Source organism: Tachyglossus aculeatus, chromosome 1, assembly GCF_015852505.1.
Source record: "Tachyglossus aculeatus isolate mTacAcu1 chromosome 1, mTacAcu1.pri, whole genome shotgun sequence".
Classification (NCBI taxonomy): Eukaryota; Metazoa; Chordata; class Mammalia; order Monotremata; family Tachyglossidae; genus Tachyglossus; species Tachyglossus aculeatus.
The window spans coordinates 2,227,470-2,250,000 of NC_052066.1; the positions used below are offsets into that span (position 1 = coordinate 2,227,470).

General features: G+C 52.1%; 1 protein-coding gene across 2 annotated transcripts in view; it reads right to left on the bottom strand.

The window, feature by feature from the left end:
* Positions 1-22,531, bottom strand: part of SNX4 (sorting nexin 4) — a 41,752-nt gene that overhangs the window by 7,847 nt on the left and 11,374 nt on the right. Inside the window, exons 3-13 of one of the 2 annotated variants that reach the window (XM_038751452.1) lie at positions 21,877-22,003; positions 16,591-16,740; positions 14,467-14,514; positions 14,064-14,119; positions 13,758-13,830; positions 13,384-13,445; positions 11,561-11,626; positions 5,706-5,795; positions 5,365-5,464; positions 2,573-2,694; positions 656-770 (exon numbers count right to left, since the gene is read on the bottom strand). In XM_038751452.1, the coding sequence (XP_038607380.1) occupies positions 656-770; positions 2,573-2,694; positions 5,365-5,464; positions 5,706-5,795; positions 11,561-11,626; positions 13,384-13,445; positions 13,758-13,830; positions 14,064-14,119; positions 14,467-14,514; positions 16,591-16,740; positions 21,877-22,003 (1,009 nt within the window). Of the gene's footprint in view, positions 1-655; positions 771-2,572; positions 2,719-5,364; positions 5,465-5,705; positions 5,796-11,560; positions 11,627-13,383; positions 13,446-13,757; positions 13,831-14,063; positions 14,120-14,466; positions 14,515-16,590; positions 16,741-21,876; positions 22,004-22,531 lie in introns of both variants that reach the window. The other variant, XM_038751444.1, reaches the window with a different exon arrangement.

Below are 22,531 nucleotides of genomic sequence, written 5' to 3' on the forward strand. Positions count from 1 at the left end.
GCGCTTAGTCCAGTGCTCTGCACACAGTAAGCGCTCAATAAATACGATTGATGATGATGATGATGATGTCGTCTCCCCCTTTAGACCGTGAGCCCACTGTCGGGTAGGGACTGTCTCTCGATGTTGCCAATTTGTACTTCCCAAGCGCTTAGTCCAGTGCTCTGCACATAGTAAGCGCTCAATAAATACGATTGATGGTGATGATGATGATGATGTCTTCCCCTTTTAGACTGTGAGCCCACTGTTGGTAGGGACTGTCTCTCTATGTTGCCAATTTGCACTTCCCAAGCGCTTAGTCCAGTGCTCTGCACATAGTAAGTGCTCAATAAATACGACTGATGATGACGATGTCTCCCCCTTTTAGACTGTGAGCCCACTGTCGGGTAGGGACTGTCTCTCTATGTTGCCAACTTGTACTTCCCAAGCGCTTAGTCCAGTGCTCTGCACACAGTAAGCACTCAATAAATACGATTGATGATGATGATGATGATGATGACGTCTCCCCCTTTTAGACTGTGAGCCCACTGTCGGGTAGGGACTGTCTCTATATGTGGCCAACTTGTACTTCCCAAGCGCTTAGTTCAGTGCTCCGCACATAGTAAGCGCTCAATAAATACGATTGATGATGATGATGATGATGATGATGAAGAAGTACCTTTTTGCACATGGCGACCTGCATGAGGGCGTACCCGGCCAGCGCCTCCCTCAGATCGCGGTTCTTCTGCTCCTTGAAGCGCTCGATGTCGGCCCAGGCCGTCTGCACGAACTCCCTGAAACCGCCGCCGAGAGTCTGGGCCTCCCCCCGCCGCCTCCGGGGAGCCTCCCTTGCTTCCTCTCCCGCCTCCCTCCCTCCCTGCCCGCGGCCGACGACTCGCCCCAGAAGCGGCGCGGCTCGGTGGAAAGAGCCCGGGCTTGGGAGTCGGAGGCCGTGGGTTCGAATCCCGACCCTCCACCACATGCCCGCCGTGTGACCTTGGGCAAGTCACTTAATTCTTCTGAGCCTCAGTTCCCTCATCTGTTAAGTGGGGATTAAGACTGTGAGCCCCACGTGGGACAACTTGATCACCTTGTATCCCCCCCCAGCGCTTAGAACAGTGCTCTGCACATAGTAAGCGCTTAACAAATACCATTATTATTATTAATTATTATTCAAATCCCGGCCCCCCAACTTGTCAGCTGGGCGACTTGGGGCAAGCTGCTTCACTTCTCTGGGCCTCAGTGACCTCATCTGTCAAATGGGGATGAAGACTGTCAGCCCCCTGTGGGACAACCTGATCACCTTGTAACCTCTCCAGCGCTTAATCAATCAATCAACCAATCAATCGTATTTACTGAGCGCTTACTATGTGCAGAGCACTGGACTAAGCGCTTGGGAAGTACAAGTTGGCAACATATAGAGACAGTCCCTACCCAACAGTGGGCTCACAGTCTAAAAGGGGGGAATGATGGCTTAATAAATGCCATTATTATTATTATTATTATTATCATTATTATTATTATTATTATTAATAAACCCCTGCTGACACCCCACTGCCTCCAGGAAGCCTTCCCTGCTTCCTCCCCCCACTCCAGCCCCTCACTCACGTGGTCCGCCCGCCCTGGATCTCCGTCCCTCCCCGCAGCAGACCGACCCCAATTCTCCTTGCCTTCAATCGGCGCTTAGAACAGTGCTTTGCACATAGTAAGCGCTTAATAAATGCCATTAAAAAACCCTCCTGACAGCCCACCGCCTCCGGAAAGCCTTCCCTGATTCCAGATGAGGTCACTGAGGCCCGGAGAAGTGAAGCGGCTTGCCCAAAGTCCCACAGCTGACAGTTGGCGGAGCCGGGGTTTGAACCCGTGACCTCCGACCCCCAAGCCCAGGCTCTTTTCCCTTCTAGCCTGGGAGCCCGCTGTTGGGTAGGGACCGTCTCTAGACGTTGCCAACTTGGACTTCCCAAGCGCTTAGTCCAGTGCTCTGCACGCAGTAAGCGCTCAATAAATACGATTGATGATGATGATCTCTATTTTACTTATTTCATTTTGTTAATATGTTTGGTTTTGCTCTCTGTCTCCCCCTTCTAGACTGTGAGCCCGCTGTTGGGTAATAATAATAATAATGATGGCATTTATTAAGCGCTTACTATGTGCAAAGCACTGTTCTCAGCACAGGTTGTCCCACGGGGGGCTCACGGTCTTCAGCACCATTTTACAGATGAGGTCACTGAGGCCCAGAGAAGTGAAGTGACTTGCCCAAAGTTACACAGCTGACAAGTGGCGGAGCTGGGATTGGAACCCGTGACCTCCGACCCCCAAGCCCGGGCTCTTTTCCCTTCTGGACTGGGAGCCCGCTGTTGGGTAGGGACCGTCTCTAGATGTTGCCAGCTTGGACTTCCCAAGCGCTCTGCACACAGTAAGCGCTCAATAAATACGATTGATTGATTGATTGATTGATTTTCCACTGAGCCACGCTGAACCCTCTGGTTCCCAGGCCCGGGCTCCATCCATCCTCCAGGCCGCGCCGCTTCCTTGTCCCCGGTCCGGCCTCCGCCGTCCATCCATCCGTCCGGCGTCCCGACCCTCATCCCGTTACCTGCCCTCCAGGTTCTTGGACTTGAGTTGGTCCTCCCCGTCGTCGATCTGCTCCTCCAGGGCCCTCACCTTGGCTTCCCTCTGCTCCGGCGTCTCTTGGCCGAACAGCTTGCTGGTCACCCCCTTAAGGGAGAAGGTCCGCACCGTCTGGGGTGGGGGGCACGGGACCGTCAGAGGACCGCCCCCCGCCCCTGGCAGAGGGCACCGAGCACGGGGGGCGGGCGGCAGAGGACATGGAGACAGGGGCAGGGGCGTAGGGGTGCAGGGGAGAACTGGGGAGGGAGGGCATGGTGTAATAATAATAATGATAATAATGTTGGTATTTGTTAAGCGCTTACTATGTGCCAAGCACTGTTCTAAGCACTGGGGTAGATACAAGGTAATCAGGTTGTCCCACGGGGGGCTCACGGTCTTCATCCCCATTTTTACAGATGAGGGAACTGAGGCCCAGAGAAGCGAAGTGAGTTGCCCAAAGTCACCCAGCTGACAGGTGGCGGAGCCGGGATTTGAACCCACGGCCTCTGACTCCAAAGCCCGGGTTCTTTCCACATATTTACTATTCCATTTATTTTGTTCATGATGTGCGTTCTTGACTGTGAGCCCGCTGTTGGGTAGGAACCGTCTCTATATGTTGCCAACTTGGACTTCCCAAGCGCTTAGAACAGTGCTCCGCACACAGTAAGCGCTCAATAAATATGATTGAATGAATGAATCTAGCTTTACTTCTATTTATTCTGACGACTTGACAACCGTCCACATGTTTTGTTTTGTTGTCTGTCTCCCCTTTCTAGACTCTGAGCCCATTGTTGGGTAGGGACCGGCTCTCTATGTTGCCGACTTGCACTTCCCAAGCGCTTAGTACCGTGCTCTGCACACAGTAAGTGCTCAATAAATACGACTGAAGGAATGAATAAATGAATGGTGGGCAGGAAGCGTGGGGGGTCAGGGGTAGAGGGCAAGGAAGTGGGGAGGGAAAGGGAATGGGAGGGGAGAAAGGGAAGGGGAGCGGGGAAGGAAAGGGAGGTGAGGGGAGGGAAGAGAAAAGCAAAAAGAGGGGAGGGACTAGAAAAGGAGAGGAGGAAATGGAGTAAAGAGAAGGAGAGGAAAGGGAAAAGGAGTGGCGAGGAGGGATGGGGAGGAGAGGGAAAGGGAGGGGAGCAAAGGGAGGGGAGAAAAAAGGAAAGAAGGGAGAGAAAAGGAAAGAGAGGGGAGGGAATGGAAAGGGAGAGGAAGAAATGGCAACAGAGCAGAGGGAAGGGGAGGGAAGTGAAAAGGAGTGGAGAGGAGGGAAGGGGAAGTGAGAGAAAAGGAAAGAGAAGGGAGGAAATGGAAAGGGAGAGGAGGAAATGGAAAGGGAGGGGAGGGGAGGGAAAGGGAGGTGAGAAGAGGGGAGGGAAAAGGAAAGAGGGGAGAGAAAATGGAAGAGGGGGGAGGGAATGGAAAGGGAGAGAAAGAAATGGCAACAGAGCAGAGGGAAAGGGAGGGAAGTGAAAAGGAGTGGAGAGGAGGGAAGGGAAAGGGAGAGAAAAGGAAAGAGAGGGGAGGGAATGGAAAGGGAGAGGAGGAAATGGAAAGGGAGAGGAAGGGATGGAAAAGGAGGGGAGGGAAAGGGAGGGGAGGGAAAGGGAGGGGAGAAGAGGGGAGGGAAAAGGAAAGAGGGGAGAGAAAAGGGAAGGGAGGGGAGGGAATGGAAAGGGAGAGGAAGAAATGGCAACAGAGCAGAGGGAAAGGGACGGAAGTGAAAAGGAGTGGAGAGGAGGGAAGGGGAAGGGAGAGAAAAAGAAAGAGAGGGGAGGGAATGGAAAGGGAGAGGAGGAAATGGAAAGGGAGGTGAGAAGAGGGGAGGGAAAAGGAAAGGGAGGGAAAGGGAGAGGAGGGAAAGGGAGGGGAGAAGAGGGGAGGGAAAAGGAAAGAGGGGAGAGAAAAGGGAAGAGGGGAGGGAATGGAAAGGGAGAGGAGGAAATGGAAAGGGAGAGGAGGGGACGGAAAAGGAGGGGAGAAGAGGAATGGGAGGGGAGGGAAAAGGAAAGAGGGGAAAGAAAAGGGAAGAGAGGGGAGGGAATGTAAAGGGAGAGGAAGAAATGGTAACAGAGCAGAGGGAAAGGGGGGGAAGTGAAAAGGAGTGGAGAGGAGGGAAGGTAATGGGAGAGAAAAAGAAAGAGAGGGGAGGGAATGGAAAGGGAGAGGAGGAAATGGAAAGGGAGTGGATGGGAGGGAAAAAGAGGTGACGGAAAGGGAGGTGAGGGAAAGGGAGGTGAGAAGGGGGGAGAGAAAAGGAAAGAGGGGAGAGAAAAGGGAAGAGAGGGGAGAGAATGGAAAGGGAAAGGAAGAAATGGCAACAGAGCAGAGGGAAAGGGAGGGAAGTGAAAAGGAGTGGAGAGGAGGGAAGGGAAAGGGAGAGAAAAGGAAAGAGAGGGGAGGAAATGGAAAGGGGGAGGAGGAAATGGAAAGGGAGTGGAGGGGAGGGAAAAAGAGGTGACGGAAAGGGAGGTGAGGGAAAGGGAGGTGAGAAGGGGGGAGGGAAAAGGAAAGAGGGGAGAGAAAAGGGAAGAGAGGGGAGGGAATGGAAAGGGAAAGGAAGAAATGGCAACAGGGCAGAGGGAAAGGGAGGGAAGTGAAAAGGAGTGGAGAGGAGGAAAGGGAAAGGGAGAGAAAAGGAAAGAGAGGGGAGGGAATGGAAAGGGAGAGGAGGAAATGGAAAGGGAGTGGAGGGGAGGGAAAGGGAGGTGAGGGAAGGGGAAGAAGAAGGAAATGAGGGGAAGAGTGAGCAAAGGAGGGGAGGGGAGCAGAGACCCCCGTAGTGAGCTCCTGGCACTGCTGCTTCTTGGCGGCAAGGCCCTGGGCGGCCGTCTCCAGGTCCAACTGCAGGAGCTCGTGTTTCCGGCAGACGGCCCTGCGCGGGAGCGGGGGGCAACAGCCTTTAGCGCGACAGAGACCCTCTCCCACCCGCCCCTCAAACCCCGAGGCCTCCCCGCCCCGAGACCCCAGACCACTGCCCTGCGGCCCCCTCGGCGGGAGGTCATCGAGCGGGCGCCGCTTCATCGGGAGATGAAAATTTGGGGGCAACAGAAGCCCTCCGGCCTGACCCCCGGCCCGGGGGGGGAATGCCAGCCGAAGGCACCGCGGGCACCCACCTCAAGGCCTCGGCGTAGAACAGGTATTCCTTCAGCTGGTCGGCGTACAGCTCCTGCTCCTCCAGGATGTTGTCGATGGAGGCCGCGTAGCTGGGAGAGCGGAGGCCGGCCTCGGTCACCCCGTGTCCCCTGGCCGCCCCGGCCAAGGTGGCCGGCCCAGGATGGGTGACAAACGGCCCCCCGAGTCCCGGAATCTGGGATGGTTGCCTGCCGACCCGCTCCCCTTTAAATGTCTCCGTCAGCTCGCCCCCTCCACCCCACTTGGCTACTCTCCTACTTCCAACTCGGCCCGCTAACCTTCTCACTGCACACAGTAAGCGCTCAATAAATACGATTGATGATGATGATGATGATTCACTGGGCCTCCATCTCGACCCCCTCGCCGCCGACCCCCGGCCCACGTCCTGCCTCCACAAATCCCCCCGACGATTCCTCTCCCCGCCTTCAAAGCCTTACTGAAGGCCCGTCTCCTCCAAGAGGCCTTCCCAGACTAAGCCCTCCTTTCCCCGTCTCCCACTCCCTCCCGCACTGCCCTGACTTGCTCCCTCAGGTCTGACGTTTTATTTATTTGTATTTTATTTTAGACTGTGAGCCCACTGTTGGGTAGGGACTGTCTCTATATGTTGCCAACTTGGACTTCCCAAGCGTTAGTACAGTGCTCTGCACACAGTAAGCGCTCAATAAATACGACTGATTGATTGATTGATTGTATTGATGTCTGTCTTCCCGCCGCCAGCTCTAGACTGTCAGCTCACTGTGGGCAGGGAATGTCACTGTGTATTGTTATATTGTCCTCTCCCAAGCGCTCAGGACGGTGCTCTGCACACAATTAGCGTTCAATAAATACGACAGAATGAACGAATCTGAGGATGGAGGTGACGGAAATTACGGAAGGAAATAGACGCTTATCAAAGTTAAGGCACGGTAAGCGCTTAATAAATTATATTGTCCTCTCCCAAGCGCTCAGGACGGTGCTCTGCACACAGTTAGCGTTCAATAAATACGACAGAATGAACGAATCTGAGGGTGGAGGTGATGGAAATTACGGAAGGAAATAGACGCTTATCAAAGTTAAGGCACGGTAAGCGCTTCATAAATTATATTGTCCTCTCCCAAGCACTCAGGACGGTGCTCTGCACACAGTTAGCGTTCAATGAATATGACCGAATGAACGAATCTGAGGGTGGAGGGGATGGAAATTACGGAAGGAAATGGACACATCAAAGTTAAGGCACGGTAAGCGCTTAATAAATTATATTGTCCTCTCCCAAGCGCTCAGGACAGTGCTCTGCACACAGTTAGCGTTCAATAAATACGACCGAATGAACGAATCTGAGGGTGGAGGTGATGGAAATTACGGAAGGAAATGGACGCTTATCAAAGTTAAGGCACGGTAAGCGCTTAATAAATTATATTGTCCTCTCCCAAGCGCTCAGGATGGTGCCCTGCACACAGTAAGCAGTCAATAAATACAACCGAATGAACGAACCTGAGGGTGGAGGTGATGGAAATTACGGAAGGAAATGGACGCTTATCAAAGTTAAGGCACGGTAAGCGCTTAATAAATTATATTGTCCTCTCCCAAGCACTCAGGACGGTGCTCTGCACAGAGCAAGCGTTCAATACAACCGAATGAACGAATCTGAGGGTGGAGGTGATGGAAATTACGGAAAGAAATAGACGCTTATCAAAGTTAAGGCACGGTAAGCGCTTAATAAATTATACTGTCCTCTCCCAAGCGCTCAGGACGGTGCTCTGCACACAGTAAGCATTCAATAAATACGACCGAATGAACGAATCTGAGGGTGGAGGTGATGGAAATTACGGAAGGAAATAGACGCTTATCGAAGTTAAGGCACGGTAAGCGCTTCATAAATTATATTGTCCTCTCCCAAGCGCTCAGGACGGTGCTCTGCACAGAGTAAGCGTTCAATGAATACGACCGAATGAACGAATCTGAGGGTGGAGGTGATGGAAATTACGGAAGGAAATGGACGCTTATCAAAGTTAAGGCACGGTAAGCGCTTAATAAATTATATTGTCCTCTCCCAAGCGCTCAGGACGGTGCTCTGCACAGAGCAAGCGTTCAATACGACCGAATGAACGAATCTGAGGGTGGAGGTGATGGAAATTACGGAAGCAAATGGACGCTTATCAAAGTTAAGGCACGGTAAGCGCTTAATAAATTATATTGTCCTCTCCCAAGCGCTCAGGACGGTGCTCTGCACAGAGCAAGCGTTCAATAAATACAACTGAATGAACGATGGAAATTACGGAAGGAAATCGACGTTTATCAAAGTTAAGGCACGGTAAGCGCTTAATAAATTATATTGTCCTCTCCCAAGCGCTCAGGACGGTGCTCTGCACACAGTAAGCGTTCAATAAATAAGACCGAATGAACGATGGAAATTACGGAAGGAAATAGACGCTTATCAAAGTTAAGGCACGGTAAGCGCTTAACAAATTATACTGTCCTCTCCCAAGCGCTCAGGACGGTGCTCTGCACACAGTTAGCATTCAATAAATAGACCAAATGAACGAATCTGAGGGTGGAGGTGATGGAAATTACGGAAGGAAATAGACACTTATCAAAGTTAAGGCACGGTAAGCGCTTAATAATTATATTGTCCTCTCCCAAGTGCTCAGGACGGTGCTCTGCACACAGCAAGCGTTCAATGAATACGACCGAATGAACGAATCTGAGGGTGGAGGTGATGGAAATTACGGAAGGAAATAGACGCTTATCGAAGTTAAGGCACGGTAAGCGCTTAATAAATTATATTGTCCTCTCCCAAGCGCTCAGGGCGGTGCTCTGCACACAGTAAGCGTTCAATGAATACGACCGAATGAATGAATCTGAGGGCGGAGGTGATGGAAATTATGGAAGGAAATAGACGCTTATCAAAGTTAAGGCACGGTAAGCGCTTAATAAATTATATCGTCCTCTCCCAAGCGCTCAGGACAGTGCACTGCACAGAGCAAGCGTTCAGTAAATATGACTGAATGAATGAACGAACGAATCTGAGGGTGGAGGTGATGGAAATTACGGAAGGAAATAGATGCTTATCAAAGCTAAGGCACAGTAAGCGCTTAATAAATTATATTGTCCTCTCCCAAGCGCTCAGGACGGTGCTCTGCACACAGTAAGTGTTCAATGAATACGACCGAATGAACGAATCTGAGGGTGGAGGTGATGGAAGTTATGGAAGGAAATAGACGCTTATCAAAGTTAAGGCACAGTAAGCGCTTAATAAATACGACCAGATGAACGAATGACCTCCAGTCTCCTACAGTGAAGGGACTGTTGATCAGAGACGGCCGATATCATATCAAGGTAACCAGTTTTGGGACGACGAAACAGGGCTAAATTATTGGGAGTCGCACCTCTCCCTTACCGTGTCAATCTCCTCCTCGTTAGCCACTGCTCTCGGGGAGAGGTGGGTAATAAAAATAATTTCTAATTATGATACCCGTTGAGTGCTTACTAGGTGCCAAGCACTGTTCTATGTGCTGGGGTAGATACGAGGTCATCACGTTGGAGGCAGTCCCTGCCCCACGTGGGGCTCCCACTCTTAATCCCCATTTTCCAGATGAGGTCACTGAGGCCCAGAGAAGTGAAGAGACTTGCCCAAGGGCACCCAGTAGACACATGGGGGAGCCAGGATTACAGCCCATGACCTTCTGACCTCCCAGGCCCAGGGTCTAGCTACTAGGCCACACTGATGATGATGATGGTATTTATTAAGCGCTTACTCTGTGCAAAGCACTGTTCTAAGCGCTGGGGAGGTCACAAGGTGATCAGGTTGTCCCACGGGGGGCTCACAGTCTTCATCCCCATTTTCCAGATGAGGTAACTGAGGCCCAGAGAAGTGAAGTGACTTGCCCAAAGTCACACAGCTGACAATTGGCGGAGCTGGGATTTGAACCCACGACCTTCTGACCTCCCAGGCCCAGGGTCTAGCTACTAGGTCTGTATATATGTATACTAGACCTGTATATATGTAAATATGTTTGTACATATTTGTTGCTCTATTTATTTATTTATTTATTTTACTTGTAGATATCTATTCTATTTATTTTATTTTGTTAGTATGTTTGGTTTCGTTCTCTGTCTCCCCCTTCTAGACTGTGAGCCCACTGTTGGGCAGGGACTGTCTCTATATGTTGCCAACTTGGACTTCCCAAGCGCTTAGTACAGTGCTCTGCACACAGTAAGCGCTCAATAAATACGATTGATGATGATGATGATGATAGGCCACACTGCTTCTCCTCTAACTGCTTACTGCTGCCTTTGTTCCTTCCCAATAATAATAATAATAATAATAATAATAATGATGATAGCATTTATTAAGCGCTTACTATGTGCAAAGCACTGTTCTAAGCGCTGGGGAGGTTCCAAGGTGATCAGGTTGTCCCACGGGGGGGCTCACAGTCTTCATCCCCATTTTCCAGATGAGGTAACTGAGGCCCAGAGAAGTGAAGTGACTTGCCCAAAGTCACACAGCTGACAATCGGCAGAGCCGGGTTTTGAACCCATGACCTCTGACTCCAAAGCCCGGGCTCTTTCCACTGAGCCACGCTGCTTCTCTACTTCTCCTCTAACTGCTTACTGCTGCCTTTGTTCCTTCCCAATAATAATAATAATAATAATGGTATTTGTTAAGCGCTTACTATGTGCAAAGCACTGTTCTAAGCGCTGGGGAGGTTCCAAGGTGATCAGGTTGTCCCACGGGGGGCTCACGGTCTTCATCCCCATTTTCCAGATGAGGGAACTGAGGCCCAGAGAAGTGAAGTGACTTGCCCAAAGTCACCCAGCTGACAATTGGCGGAGCCAGGATTTGAACCCATGACCTCTGACTCCAAAGCCCGGGCTCTTTTCCACTGAGCCACGCTGCTTCTCTTGCACTTCCCAAATGCTTCCCCAGCACTTAGTACAGCGGGCAGGGCTCAGTAATAATAAAAATAATAATAATAACTACGGTATTGGTTAAACGCTATGTGCCAAGCACTGTTCTATGCGCTGGGGGAGACACAAGGTGATCAGGTTGTCCCACGTGGGGCTCACAGCCTTAATCCCCATTTTCCAGATGAGTTCACTGAGGTCCAGAGAATAATAATAATTCATAATTACGGTATTTCTTAAACTCTTACTATGTGCCAAGCACTGCTCTAAGTGCTGGGGGAGACACAAGGTGATCAGGTTGTCCCACGTGGGGCTCACAGCCTTAATCCCCATTTTCCAGATGAGTTCACTGAGGTCCAGAGAATAATAATAGTTCATAATTATGGTATTTCTTAAATGCTTACTATGTGCCCAGCACTGTTCTAAGCGCTGGGGGAGACACAAGGTGATCAGGTTGTCCCACGGGGGGCTCACAGCCTTAATCCCCATTTTCCAGATGAGTTCACTAAGGTCCAGAGAATAATAATAATTAATAATTATGGTATTCCTTAAACGCTTACTATGTGCCAAGCACTGTTCTAAGCGCTGGGGGAGACACAAGGTGATCAGGTTGTCCCACGGGGGGCTCACGGTCTTAATCCCCATTTGACAGACGAGGGAACTGAGACCCAGAGAAGTGAAGTGGCTTGCTCAAAGTCACACAGCAGACAAGTGGCAGAACTGGGATTAGAACCCAGAACCTCAGACTCCCAAGCCCGGGCTCTTGCCCCTAAGCCCCGCTGCTTCTCAGGACGGTGCTCAGTAAACACTGCTATTACCTCACCGCTTCTCCCCGGCCTCCCCCCGGCCCCCAGGGGTGCCCTCCCCACCCCGTCGCCCCCCCCGCCCAGCCAGCCGCCCGGGCCCCCCGCTCCCGGTCGGCAGCCCCCCGGGGGCCCCCGCGGCAGCTCACACGTCCATGTGGTGTCCTGCGCTCTGCAGCCCGTCCCCCATCTCCTTCTCGATGGCGCTCCACTCGCTGCGGGCACGACGGAGACCCTGAGCCCCTGCGCCGCCACCGCCGGGACTCTGCCTCCTCCTCTCCCCCTCTCCTCCTCCTCCCCTCTTCCTTCTCCTGTTCCCCTCCTCCTCCTCCTCCACTCCTCCTCCTCTACCTCCTTCTCCTGTTCCCCTACCTCCTCCTTCTCCTGTTCCCCTCCTTGTCCTCCTCCCCCTCTTCTCCTCCCTCCCCTCCTCCTGTTCCCCTCTTCTCCTCTTTCTGTTCCCCTCCTCTTCCTCCTCCCCTCCTCCTCCTCTCCTCCCTTCCTTCCCCTCTTCTCCTCCTCCTCCCCTCCTCCTCTTCCCCTTTTCCTCCTCCTCCCCTCCTCCTCTTCCCCTTTTCCTCCTCCTCCCCTTCTCCTCTTCCCCTTTTCCTCCTCCTCCTTCTCCTCTTTCCCCTCCTCTTCCTGTTCCCCTCCTCTTCCTCCTCCCCTCCTCCTCCTCTCCTCCCTTCCTTCCCCTCTTCTCCTCTTCCTCTCTTCCTCCTCCTCCCCTTCTCCTCTTCCCCTTTTCCTCCACTTCCCCTTCTCCTCTTTCCCCTCCTCTTCCTCCTCCCCTCCTTCTCCCTTCCTCCCCCTCTTCTCCTCCTCCTCTCATCCTCCTCCTCCCCACCCTTTTCCTTCTCCTGTTCCCCCTTCCTCCTCCTCCACCTCTTCCTGTTTCCCTCCTCTTCCTCCTCCCCGCTCCTCCTCCTGTTCCCCTCCTCTCCTCCTCCTCCTCCTCTTCCTGTTCCCCTCCTCTCCTCCCTTCCTTCCCCTTCTCCTCCTCTTCCCCTTCTCCTCTTCCCCTCTTTTCCTCCTCCTCCCCTTCTCCTTTCCCCTCCTCCTCTTCCCCTCCTCCTCCCTTCCTCCCCCTCTTCTCCTCCTCCTATTCCTCCTCCTCCCCACCCTTTTCCTTCTCGTTCCCCTCTTCCTCCTCCTCCTGTTTCCCTCCTCTTCCACCTCCCCTCCTCCCCCTCCTGTTCCCCTCCTCTTCCTCCTCCTCCCTTCCTCCCCCTCTTCTCCTCCTCCTATCCTCCTCCTCCCCACCGTTTTCCTTCTCCTGTTCCCCCCTCTTCCTCCTCCTCCTGTTTCCCTCCTCTTCCTCCTCCCCTCCTCCCCCTCCTCTTCCTCCTCTTCCCCTCTTCTCCTCCTCCTGTTCTCCTCCCCTCTTCCTCCTTCTCCTCCTCCCCCCTCCTCCTCCACATCCTCCTCCTCCCCTTCTCCTGTCCTCCTCCTCCTCTACCTCCTCCTTCTCCTATTCCCCTGTTCCTCCTCCCCTCCTCCTCCTCCCCAGGGACCCCCACCCCTGGCCTGGTCCTGGTCCCAGCTCCCCCAACCCCAGGCCCAGTCCCAGCACCTCTTTATAATGATGATAATAATAATAATAATGGTATTTGTTAAGCCTTTACTATATGCCAGGCACTGTACTAAGCGCTGGGATGGAAATGAGCAAATCGGGCTGGACACAGTCCCTGTCCCACGTGGGGCTCACAGTCTCAATCCTCATTTGACAGGTGAGGAAACTGGGACTCAGAGAAGTGAAGCGACTTGCCCGGGGTCACACAGCAGACAGGTGGCGGGGCCGGGATTAGAACCCATGACCTTCTGCCCCCAGCCAGGCCCGGGCTCTAGCCACTACGCCGTGCTGCTTCTCAATCCCCGGCTCGGCCCCAGTCCCCAGACCCCCCGCCCGCCACCCCCAGCCCCTTTGACCCCCCAACTCCTGGCCCAGTCCCAGCCCCGATGGGATTCCGACCTGAAGACTCTCCCATAGTTTCCGTGCACTTTGTAGACGCCATACAGCCGGTCCGCTGCCCGCTGACGCCGCCCGGGTGAGGGGAAGGCAGAAAGGGGAGGGTCGGAAAATGGGCATCATCTTCCGTGCCCCCCAGATTCCTCTCCGCCAGGAAACGGCTCAGGTGAGGCCCCAGAGTCCGCCGGTGCCCACCACCGCCCGCCCCAGACACGGGCACGACTCTACCAGAGTCGGGCAGCGCCAGGGCCGGCCGAGACAGAGCCTTCGCCACCCCCAGCCGGTTCTGGGTGCGAGGCTCGGGCCGCCCGGGGGCCCGAGGGTGAAGAGGTGGTGATTAGGGGCAGTAGGGGGGCAGGGGGCGGATGGGCACTTACGGCTCGGACCCGCAGAAGGTGTGTGATGGCGGCCTGCAGCTCGTCGCTGTAGTGTCTCAGCTCGGTGAACCTCCTGAGGGCAGGGAGCCGGGCGAGGAGATGGGCAAGGAGCGGGGCAGAGAGCGGAAGGGACCGCGGGGCTCTGAGTGCAAAACCCCCCGCCCCGTCCCGTTTTCCAATCCCCGGGGATGGGGGATTCCCGGGTTCCGGCCCGACCGATCGCCCACCCGGGCAACCCCGCTCCCCGAGAGCGGGCATCGCCGGCCCTGCCCACACCACTCGGACGAGCCCGTCCCCGGGCCTCACCTGTCGGGGTTCCTCACTCTGTAGGTGGCACTGAGCGCCCGGAGCCGCGAGTCAGCCTGGAAAACGCCACCCCATCGATCGATCGGCGGCATTTACCGAGCGCTGACCCTGGGCAGAGCGCTGTGCGGAGCACCCCCTTTCCCTCTTTGACCGCCGGCTCTCCGGTCGCTCTCAAACACGTCCGTGTCTCCCCCGTCCTAAAAAAATCCCTCCCTCGACCCCACAGTTCCCTCCGGTTGTCGCCCAATCGCCCTCCTTCTCTTCCTAACAGTAATAATGAGGGTATCACGTGCTTACTGTGTGCGGGGCACTGTACTAAGCGCTTGGAGAGTCCAATAAAGAGAGACCATCCCTGCCCACTGCGGGCTAACGCCCAACTAATCCCAACGGTCCCGCTCGGTACCTTGGACTGAAATCCGGTTTCATTCACGGTCTCCTTCCAGGAGGTCTCCTGAAAACAAAATAATAATAATAATAATAATAATAATGATAATAATAATGTTGGCATTTGTTAAGCGCTTACTATGTGCAAAGCACTGCTCTAAGCGCTGGGGGTGAGGGGCTGCCGTGCCCTGCCCTAGTTGGGAAAACGGTCCACCCTTGGTAGCCAGGGGCGCCCAGACTGAGCCCCCTTTTTCCTCTCCTCCTCCCCTTCCCAAAGCACCTGTATATAATAATAATCATAATAATAATGATGGCATTTATTAAGCGCTTACTATGTGCACAGCCCTGTTCTAAGTGCTGGGAAGGTTACAAGGTGATCAGGTTGTCCCAGGGGGGCTCGCAGTCTTCATCCCCATTTTGCAGATGAGGGAACTGAGGCCCGGAGAAGCCAAGTGGCTCGCCCAACGTCACCCAGCTGTCAAGTGGCGGAGCCGGGATTTGAACCCATGGCCTCTGACTCCAAAGCCCGGGCTCTTGCCACTGAGCCACGCTGCTTCTCAAATATGTCTGTACAGATTTATCACTCTATTTTACTTGTGCATATTTACTCTTCTATTTATTTTGTTAATGGTGTTGCCAACCTGTTCTTCCCAATCAATCAATCAATCGTATTTACTGAGCGCTTACTGTGTGCAGAGCACTGTACTAAGCGCTTGGGAAGTACAAGTTGGCAACATATAGAGACAGTCCCTACCCAACAGTGGGCTCAGTCACGCAGCTGACAAGCGGCGGAGCCAGGACTGGAACCCACAGCCTCTGACTCCAAAGCCCGTCACCTTGCAACCTCCCCAGCGCTTAGACCGGTGCTTTGCACATAGTAAGCGCTTAGTAAATAACAATAGTAATGATGGCATTTATTAAGCGCTTACTATGTGCAAAGCACCGTTCTAAGCGCTGGGGTGGATACAAGGTGATCAGGTTGTCCCACATGGGGCTCACAGTCTTAATCCCCATTTTCCAGATGAGGGAACTGAGGCCCAGAGAAGTGAAGTGACTTGCACAAAGTCACACAGCTGACAAGTGGTGGAGCCGGGATTGGAACCCACGGCCTCTGCCTCCAAAGCCCGTCACCTTGTAACCTCCCCAGCGCTTAGACCGGTGCTTTGCACATAGTAAGTGCTTAATAAATAATAATAATAATAATAATAATGGCATTTATTAAGCGCTTACTATGTGCAAAGCACCGTTCTAAGCGCTGGGGAGGTTACCAGGTGAGCAGGTTGTCCCACGAGGGGCTCGCAGGCTTCACCCCCATTTTCCAGGTGAGGGAACTGAGGCCCACAGAAGTGAAGTGACTTGCCCAAAGTCACACAGCTGACAGTTGGCAGAGCCGGGATTTGAACCCACGGCCTCTGACTCCAAAGCCCGTCACCTTGTAACCTCCCCAGTGCTTAGACCGGTGCTTTGCACATAGTAAGCGCTTAATAAATAATAATAATAATAATGGCATTTATTAAGCGCTTACTATGTGCAAAGCACCGTTCTAAGCGCTGGGGAGGTTACCAGGTGATCAGGTTGTCCCATGGGGGGCTCGCAGTCTTAATCCCCATTTTCCAGATGAGGGAACTGAGGCCCAGAGAAGTGAAGTGACTTGCCCAAAGTCACACATCTGACAAGCGGCGGAGCCGGGATTGGAACCCACGGCCTCTGCCTCCAAAGCCCGTCACCTTGCAACCTCCCCAGCGCTTAGACCAGTGCCTTGTACATAGTAAGCTGTATATATGCATATATTTTTGTACATATTTGTTACTCTATTTTACTTGTACATATCTATTCTATTTATTTTATTTTGTTAGTATGTTTGGTTTTGTTCTCCGTCTCCCCCTTTTAGACTGTGAGCCCGCTGTTGGGTAGGGACCGTCTCTATAGGTTGCCAACTTGTACTTCCCAAGCGCTTAGTACAGTGCTCTGCACACAGTAAGCGCTCCATCAATACGACTGATGAAGTAAGCGCTTCATACACGCCATCATCATTATTACTAAGAGCGCAGGGGGTCTGAGTTCGACTCCGCGGAGAAGGAAACCGAGGCCCAGGGAGGTTGGGGGGTCCGCCGGTGGGGATGACGGGAGGGGGGGGGTTCACCTGGGTGAGGAAGGCGAGGAGGCCGGGGTCGTCGGTGAGGACGGGGTGGGCGTTGAGGCGCAGCAGGAAGTTCTCCAGCCCGGCCCGGCGGCGCTCCACAAACTCCGGGTCCAGGTTGTCGGCCGACAGCTTGTGCCAAACGAACTCCGCCTGCGGGCCACCCCGAAACCAGGCTGCGGGCCACGCCGGGGGCCGGCGGGCACGGGGAAGGGGACGGGGAAGATGCACCAAAGCTGGGGACCGATCGATCAATCGTATTTATCATCCTCATCGATCGTATTTATTGAGCGCTTACTGTGTGCAGAGCACTGGACTGAGCGCTTGGGAAGTAGTCCAAGTTGGCAACATCTAGAGACGGTCCCTACCCGACAGCGGGCTCACAGTCTAAAAGAGGGGAGACAGAGAACAAAACCAAACATACTAACAAAATAAAATAAATAGAATAAATACGTACAAATAAAATAGAGTAATAAATATGTACAAACATATATACAGGTATTTATTGAGCGCTTATGGTGTGCAGGGCACTGGACTAAGCGCTTGGGAAGTCCAAGTCGGCAACATATAGAGACGGTCCCTACCCGACAGTGGGCTCACAGTCTAAAAGGGGGGAGACAGAGAACAAAACCAAACATACTAACAAATTAAAATAAATAGAATAGATATGTACGAGTAAAAGAAATAGAGTAATAAATATGTACAAACATATATACATATATACAGGTATTTATTGAGCGCTTACGGTGTGCAGGGCACTGGACTAAGCGCTTGGGAAGGCCAAGCTGGCAACATAGAGAGACAGTCCCTACCCAACAGCGGGCTTACAGTCTAAAAGGGGATGATGGTGATGGTAATTGTGGTATTTTTTAATCAATCAATTGTATTTATTGAGCGCTTCCTGTGTGCAGGGCACTGGACTAAGCGCTTGGGAAGTCCAAGTTGGCGACATGTAGAGACGGTCCCTACCCGACAGCAGGCTCACAGTCTAAAAGGGGATGATGGTGATGGTAATTGCGGTATTTTTTAATCAATCAATCGTATTTATTGAGCGCTTGCGGTGTGCAGGGCACTGGACTAAGCGCTTGGGAAGTCCAAGTTGGCAACATCGAGAGACGGTCCCTACCCAACAGCGGGCTCACAGTCTAAAAGGGGATGATGCTTCCTTCCTCTCCCCCTCGTCCCCCTCTCCATCCCCCCCATCTTACCTCCTTCCCTTCCCCACAGCACCTGGATATATGCATATGTTTGTACAGATTTATTCCTCTATTTATGTATTTTACTTGTACATATCTATCCTATTTATTTTGTTAGTATGTTTGGTTCTGTTCTCTGTCTCCCCCTTTTAGACTGTGAGCCCGCTGTCGAGTAGGGACTGTCTCTATATGTCACCAACTTGGACTTCCCAAGCGCTTAGTCCAGTGCTCTGCACACCGTAAGCACTCAATAAATACGACTGATTGATTGATGATGATGGTAACTGCGGTATTTTTTAATCAATCAATCGTATTTATTGAGCACTTACGGTGTGCAGAGCACTGGACTAAGCGCTTGGGAAGTCCAAGTTGGTGACATAGAGAGACGGTCCCTACTCAACGGCGGGCTCACAGTCTAAAAGGGGATGATGATGGTGATGGTAAATGCGGTATTTTTTAATCAATCAATCGTATTTATTGATCACTTGCTGTGTGCAGAGCACTGTACTAAGTGCTTGGAAAGTACAAGTCAGCAACACATAGAGACAGTCCCTACTCAACTACGTGCCAGGAACCGTACTAAGCACTGGCGTGGACACGGTCCCCGTCCCCCGTGGGGCTCCCGGTCTCCACCCCCATTTTCCAGATAAGGGAACTGAGGCCCGGAGAGGTAACTTTTTTTTTTTTTTGGATCAATCAATCAATCAACCGTATTTATTGAGCGCTTACTGTGTGCAGGGCACTGGACTAAGCGCTTGGGAAGGCCAAGTTGGCCACATCTAGAGACGGTCCCTACCCAACAGCGGGCTCACAGTCTAAAAGGGGATGATGGTGATGGTAATTGTGGTATTTTTTAATCAATCAATCGTATGTATTGAGCGCTTGCGGTGTGCAGGGCACTGGACTAAGCGCTTGGGAAGTCCAAGTTGGCAACATCTAGAGACGGTCCCTACCCAACAGTGGGCTCACAGTCTAAAAGGGGATGATGCTTCCTTCCTCTCCCCCTCTCCATCCCCCCCATCTTACCTCCTTCCCTTCCCCACAGCACCTGTCTATATGGATAGATGTTTGTACATATTTATTCCTCTATTTATTCATTTATTTATTTTACTTGTACATATCTATTCTATTTATTTTATTTTGTTAGTATGTTTGGTTTTGTTCTCTGTCTCCCCCTTTTAGACTGTGAGCGCAATGTTGGGTAGGGACCGTCTCTAGATGTTGCCAACTTGGACTTCCCAAGCACTTAGTCCAGTGCTCTGCACACAGTAAGCGCTCAATAAATACGATTGATTGATTGATTGATGATGATGGTAATTGTGGTATTTTTTAATCAATCAATTGTATTTATTGAGCACTTCCTGTGCGCAGGGCACTGGACTAAGCGCTTGGGAAGGCCAAGTTGGCAACATAGAGAGGCAGTCCCTACCCAACAGCTGGCTCACAGTCTAAAAGGGGATGATGGTGATGGTAATTGCGGTATTTTTTAATCAATCGTATTTATTGAGCGCTTGCTGTGTGCAGAGCACTGGACTAAGAGCTTGGGAAGGCCAAGTTGGCAACATCTAGAAATGGTCCCTACCCAACAGTGGGCTCACAGTCTAAAAGGGGATGATGGTGATGGTAATTGCGGTATTTTTTCATCAATCAATCGTATTTATTGAGCGCTTGCGGTGTGCAGGGCACTGGACTAGGTGCTTGGGAAGGCCAAGCTGGCAACATTTAGAGACGGTCCCTACCCGACGGCGGGCTCACAGTCTAAAAGAGGATGATGGTGATGGTAATTGCGGTATTTTTTAATCAATCAATCGTATTTATTGAGCGCTTCCGGTGTGCAGGGCACTGGACTAAGCGCTTGGGAAGTCCAAGTTGGCAACATCGAGAGACGGTCCCTACCCGACGGCGGGCTCACAGTCTAAAAGGGGATGATGGTGATGGTAATTGCGGTATTTTTTAATCAATCAATCGTATTTATTGAGCGCTTCCGGTGTGCAGGGCACTGGACTAAGCGCTTGGGAAGTCCAAGTTGGCAACATCGAGAGACGGTCCCTACCCGACGGCGGGCTCACAGTCTAAAAGGGGATGATGGTGATGGTAATTGCGGTATTTTTTAATCAATCAATTGTATTTATTGAGCGCTTCCGGTGTGCAGGGCACTGGACTAAGCGCTTGGGAAGTCCAAGTTGGCAACATCTAGAGACGGTCCCTAGCCGACAATCAATCAATCAATCGTATTTATTGAGCGCTTACTGTGTGCAGAGCACTGTACTAAGCGCTTGGGAAGTCCAAGTTGGCAACATATAGAGACGGTCCCTACCCAACAGTGGGCTCAGAGTCGGCTCACAGTCTAGAAGGGGGAAATAATAATAATAATGGCATTTATTAAGTGCTTACTACATGCAAAGCACCGTTCTAATCTGTAAAATGGGGATGAAGACTGTGAGCTCCATGTGGGACAACCTGATCACCTTATATCCCCCCAGTGCTTAGAACTATGTGCAAGGCACTGTTTTGGGCACTGGGGTGGGGGTGGGGGGCTACAAGGTTGTCTCACTTGGGGCTCACAGTCTGAATCCCCACTTTACAGATGAGGTAACTGAGGCACAGAGAAGTGACCTGCCCAAAGTCACCCAGCTGACAAGTGGCGGAGCTGGGATTCGAACCCACAACCTCCGACTCCAAAGCCCGGGCTCTTTCCACTGAGCCACGCTGCTCCCATGTATCTGTTAAGCGCTTACTATGTGCAAAGCACTGTTCTAAGCGCTGGGGAGGTTACAAGGTGATCAGGTTGTCCCACTTGGGGCTCACAGTCTTAATCCCCATTTTCCAGATGAGGGAACTGAGGCCCAGGGAAGTTAAGTGGCTTGCCCAAGGTCACCCAGCTGACAATTGGCGGAGCCGGAATTCGAACCCATGGCCTCTGACTCCCAAGCCCTCGCTCTTTCCACTGAGCCCCGCTGCTTCCCCTTGTGGCTCGGTGGAAAGCACTTGTCGGGAATTTTTCTGACAATAACCGTGGTATTTGGTAAGCGCGTGCAGTTGGCCAAGCAGTGTACTAAGCGCTGGGGTAGATACAGAATCGCCAGATCCACCTTGGGGCTCAGAGTCTAAGGAGGAGAGAGACTTTGACACCTGCCTGCAGATTTTTCGTTCTCTGTCTCCCTCTTCTAGACTGTGAGCCCGCTGTCGGGTAGGGACCGCCTCTATATGTTACCAACTTGGACTTCCCAAGCGCTTAGTACAGTGCTCTGCACACAGGAAGCGCTCAATAAATACGATTGAATGAATGAATGAATGTCCACATGTTTTGTTTTGTTGTCTGTCTCTCCCTGAGCCCATTGTCGGGTAGGGACTGTCTCTATATGTTGCCAACTTGGACTTCCCAAGCGCTTAGTACAGTGCTCTGCACACAGTAAGCGCTCATAAATATGACTGACTGAATGAATGAATGTCCACATGTTTTGTTTTGTCTGTCTCCCCCTTCTAGACTGTGAGCCCACTGTTGGGTAGGGACCGTCTCTAGATGTTGCCAACTTGGACTTCCCAAGCGCTTAGTACAGTGCTCTGCACACAGTAAGCGCTTAATAAATACGATTGAATGAATGAATGAATGAACAGTGCTTTGCACATACTAAGTGCTTAACAAATGCCATCATCATCATCATCACTGGGGAGGCTCAGGTCGCCCCACGGGGGGCTCACAGTCTTCATCCCCATTTTCCAGATGAGGGAACTGAGGCCCGGAGAAGTGAAGTGACTTGCCCAAAGTCACACAGCAGACACGTGGCGGAGCCGGGATTCTCTCCCCCTTTTAGACTGCGAGCCCACTGATGGGTAGGGACCGTCTCTATATGTTGCCAACTTGTCCTTCCCAAGCGCTTAGTCCAGTGCTCTGCACACAGTAAGCGCTCAATAAATACGATTGATGATGATTGGAACCCATGACCTCCTGACTCCCAGCCGTGTGCTGCTTTGCTCAGTCCAGCGCTCCGCACGCGGTAGGCGCTCCGTAAATACCAGCGGATGATTGATTGATTGACTGATTGATTGATCGGGGGGAGGGGATGGAGGGGGTGCGGGGAGGGGGGCTCACCCTCTTCTCGGGCAGCGGCGGGACGACGATGTAGGGGTGCTGGGCCACCAGGTATGTCCGGAGAAGCTCGAACTCGCTGTAGCGTCTCCAGACGGCGTCCGATAAAGTCCCCTGCCCGTCCGCCGACCTGGACGGGGAGAAAACGCGCCCCGAGTCCGCCCGGGGACGGACCCTCCCTGAAGAAAATGACGGAAAACCTTCTCTAATAACTCATCCTCCCTCTTTTCTACGTCACCTGGGTACTTGAGTACTTTAATCTTCATCTTTAATGATGTTCAAGCGCTTAGTACAGCGCTCTGCCCACAGGAAGCGCTCAATAAATACGACTGATTGATCTCGTTCCACACCCATGACAACTAGGAAAATTTCCCCATTTTGTCTGCCTCTCCCAACAGGGCAGGAAATACCTGAGGGCAGGGATCATTTCTACCAACTCCCATCAATCAATCAATCAATCAATCGGATTTATTGAGCGCTTACTGTGGGCAGAGCACTGTACTAAGTGCTCAGGAAGTCCAAGTTGGCAACATCTAGAGATGGTCCCTACCCAACGGTGGGCTCACAGGCTAGATGGGGGAGACAGAGAACGAAACCAAACATATTAACAAAATAAAATAAATAGAATAGATATGTACATGTAAAATTAATAAATAAA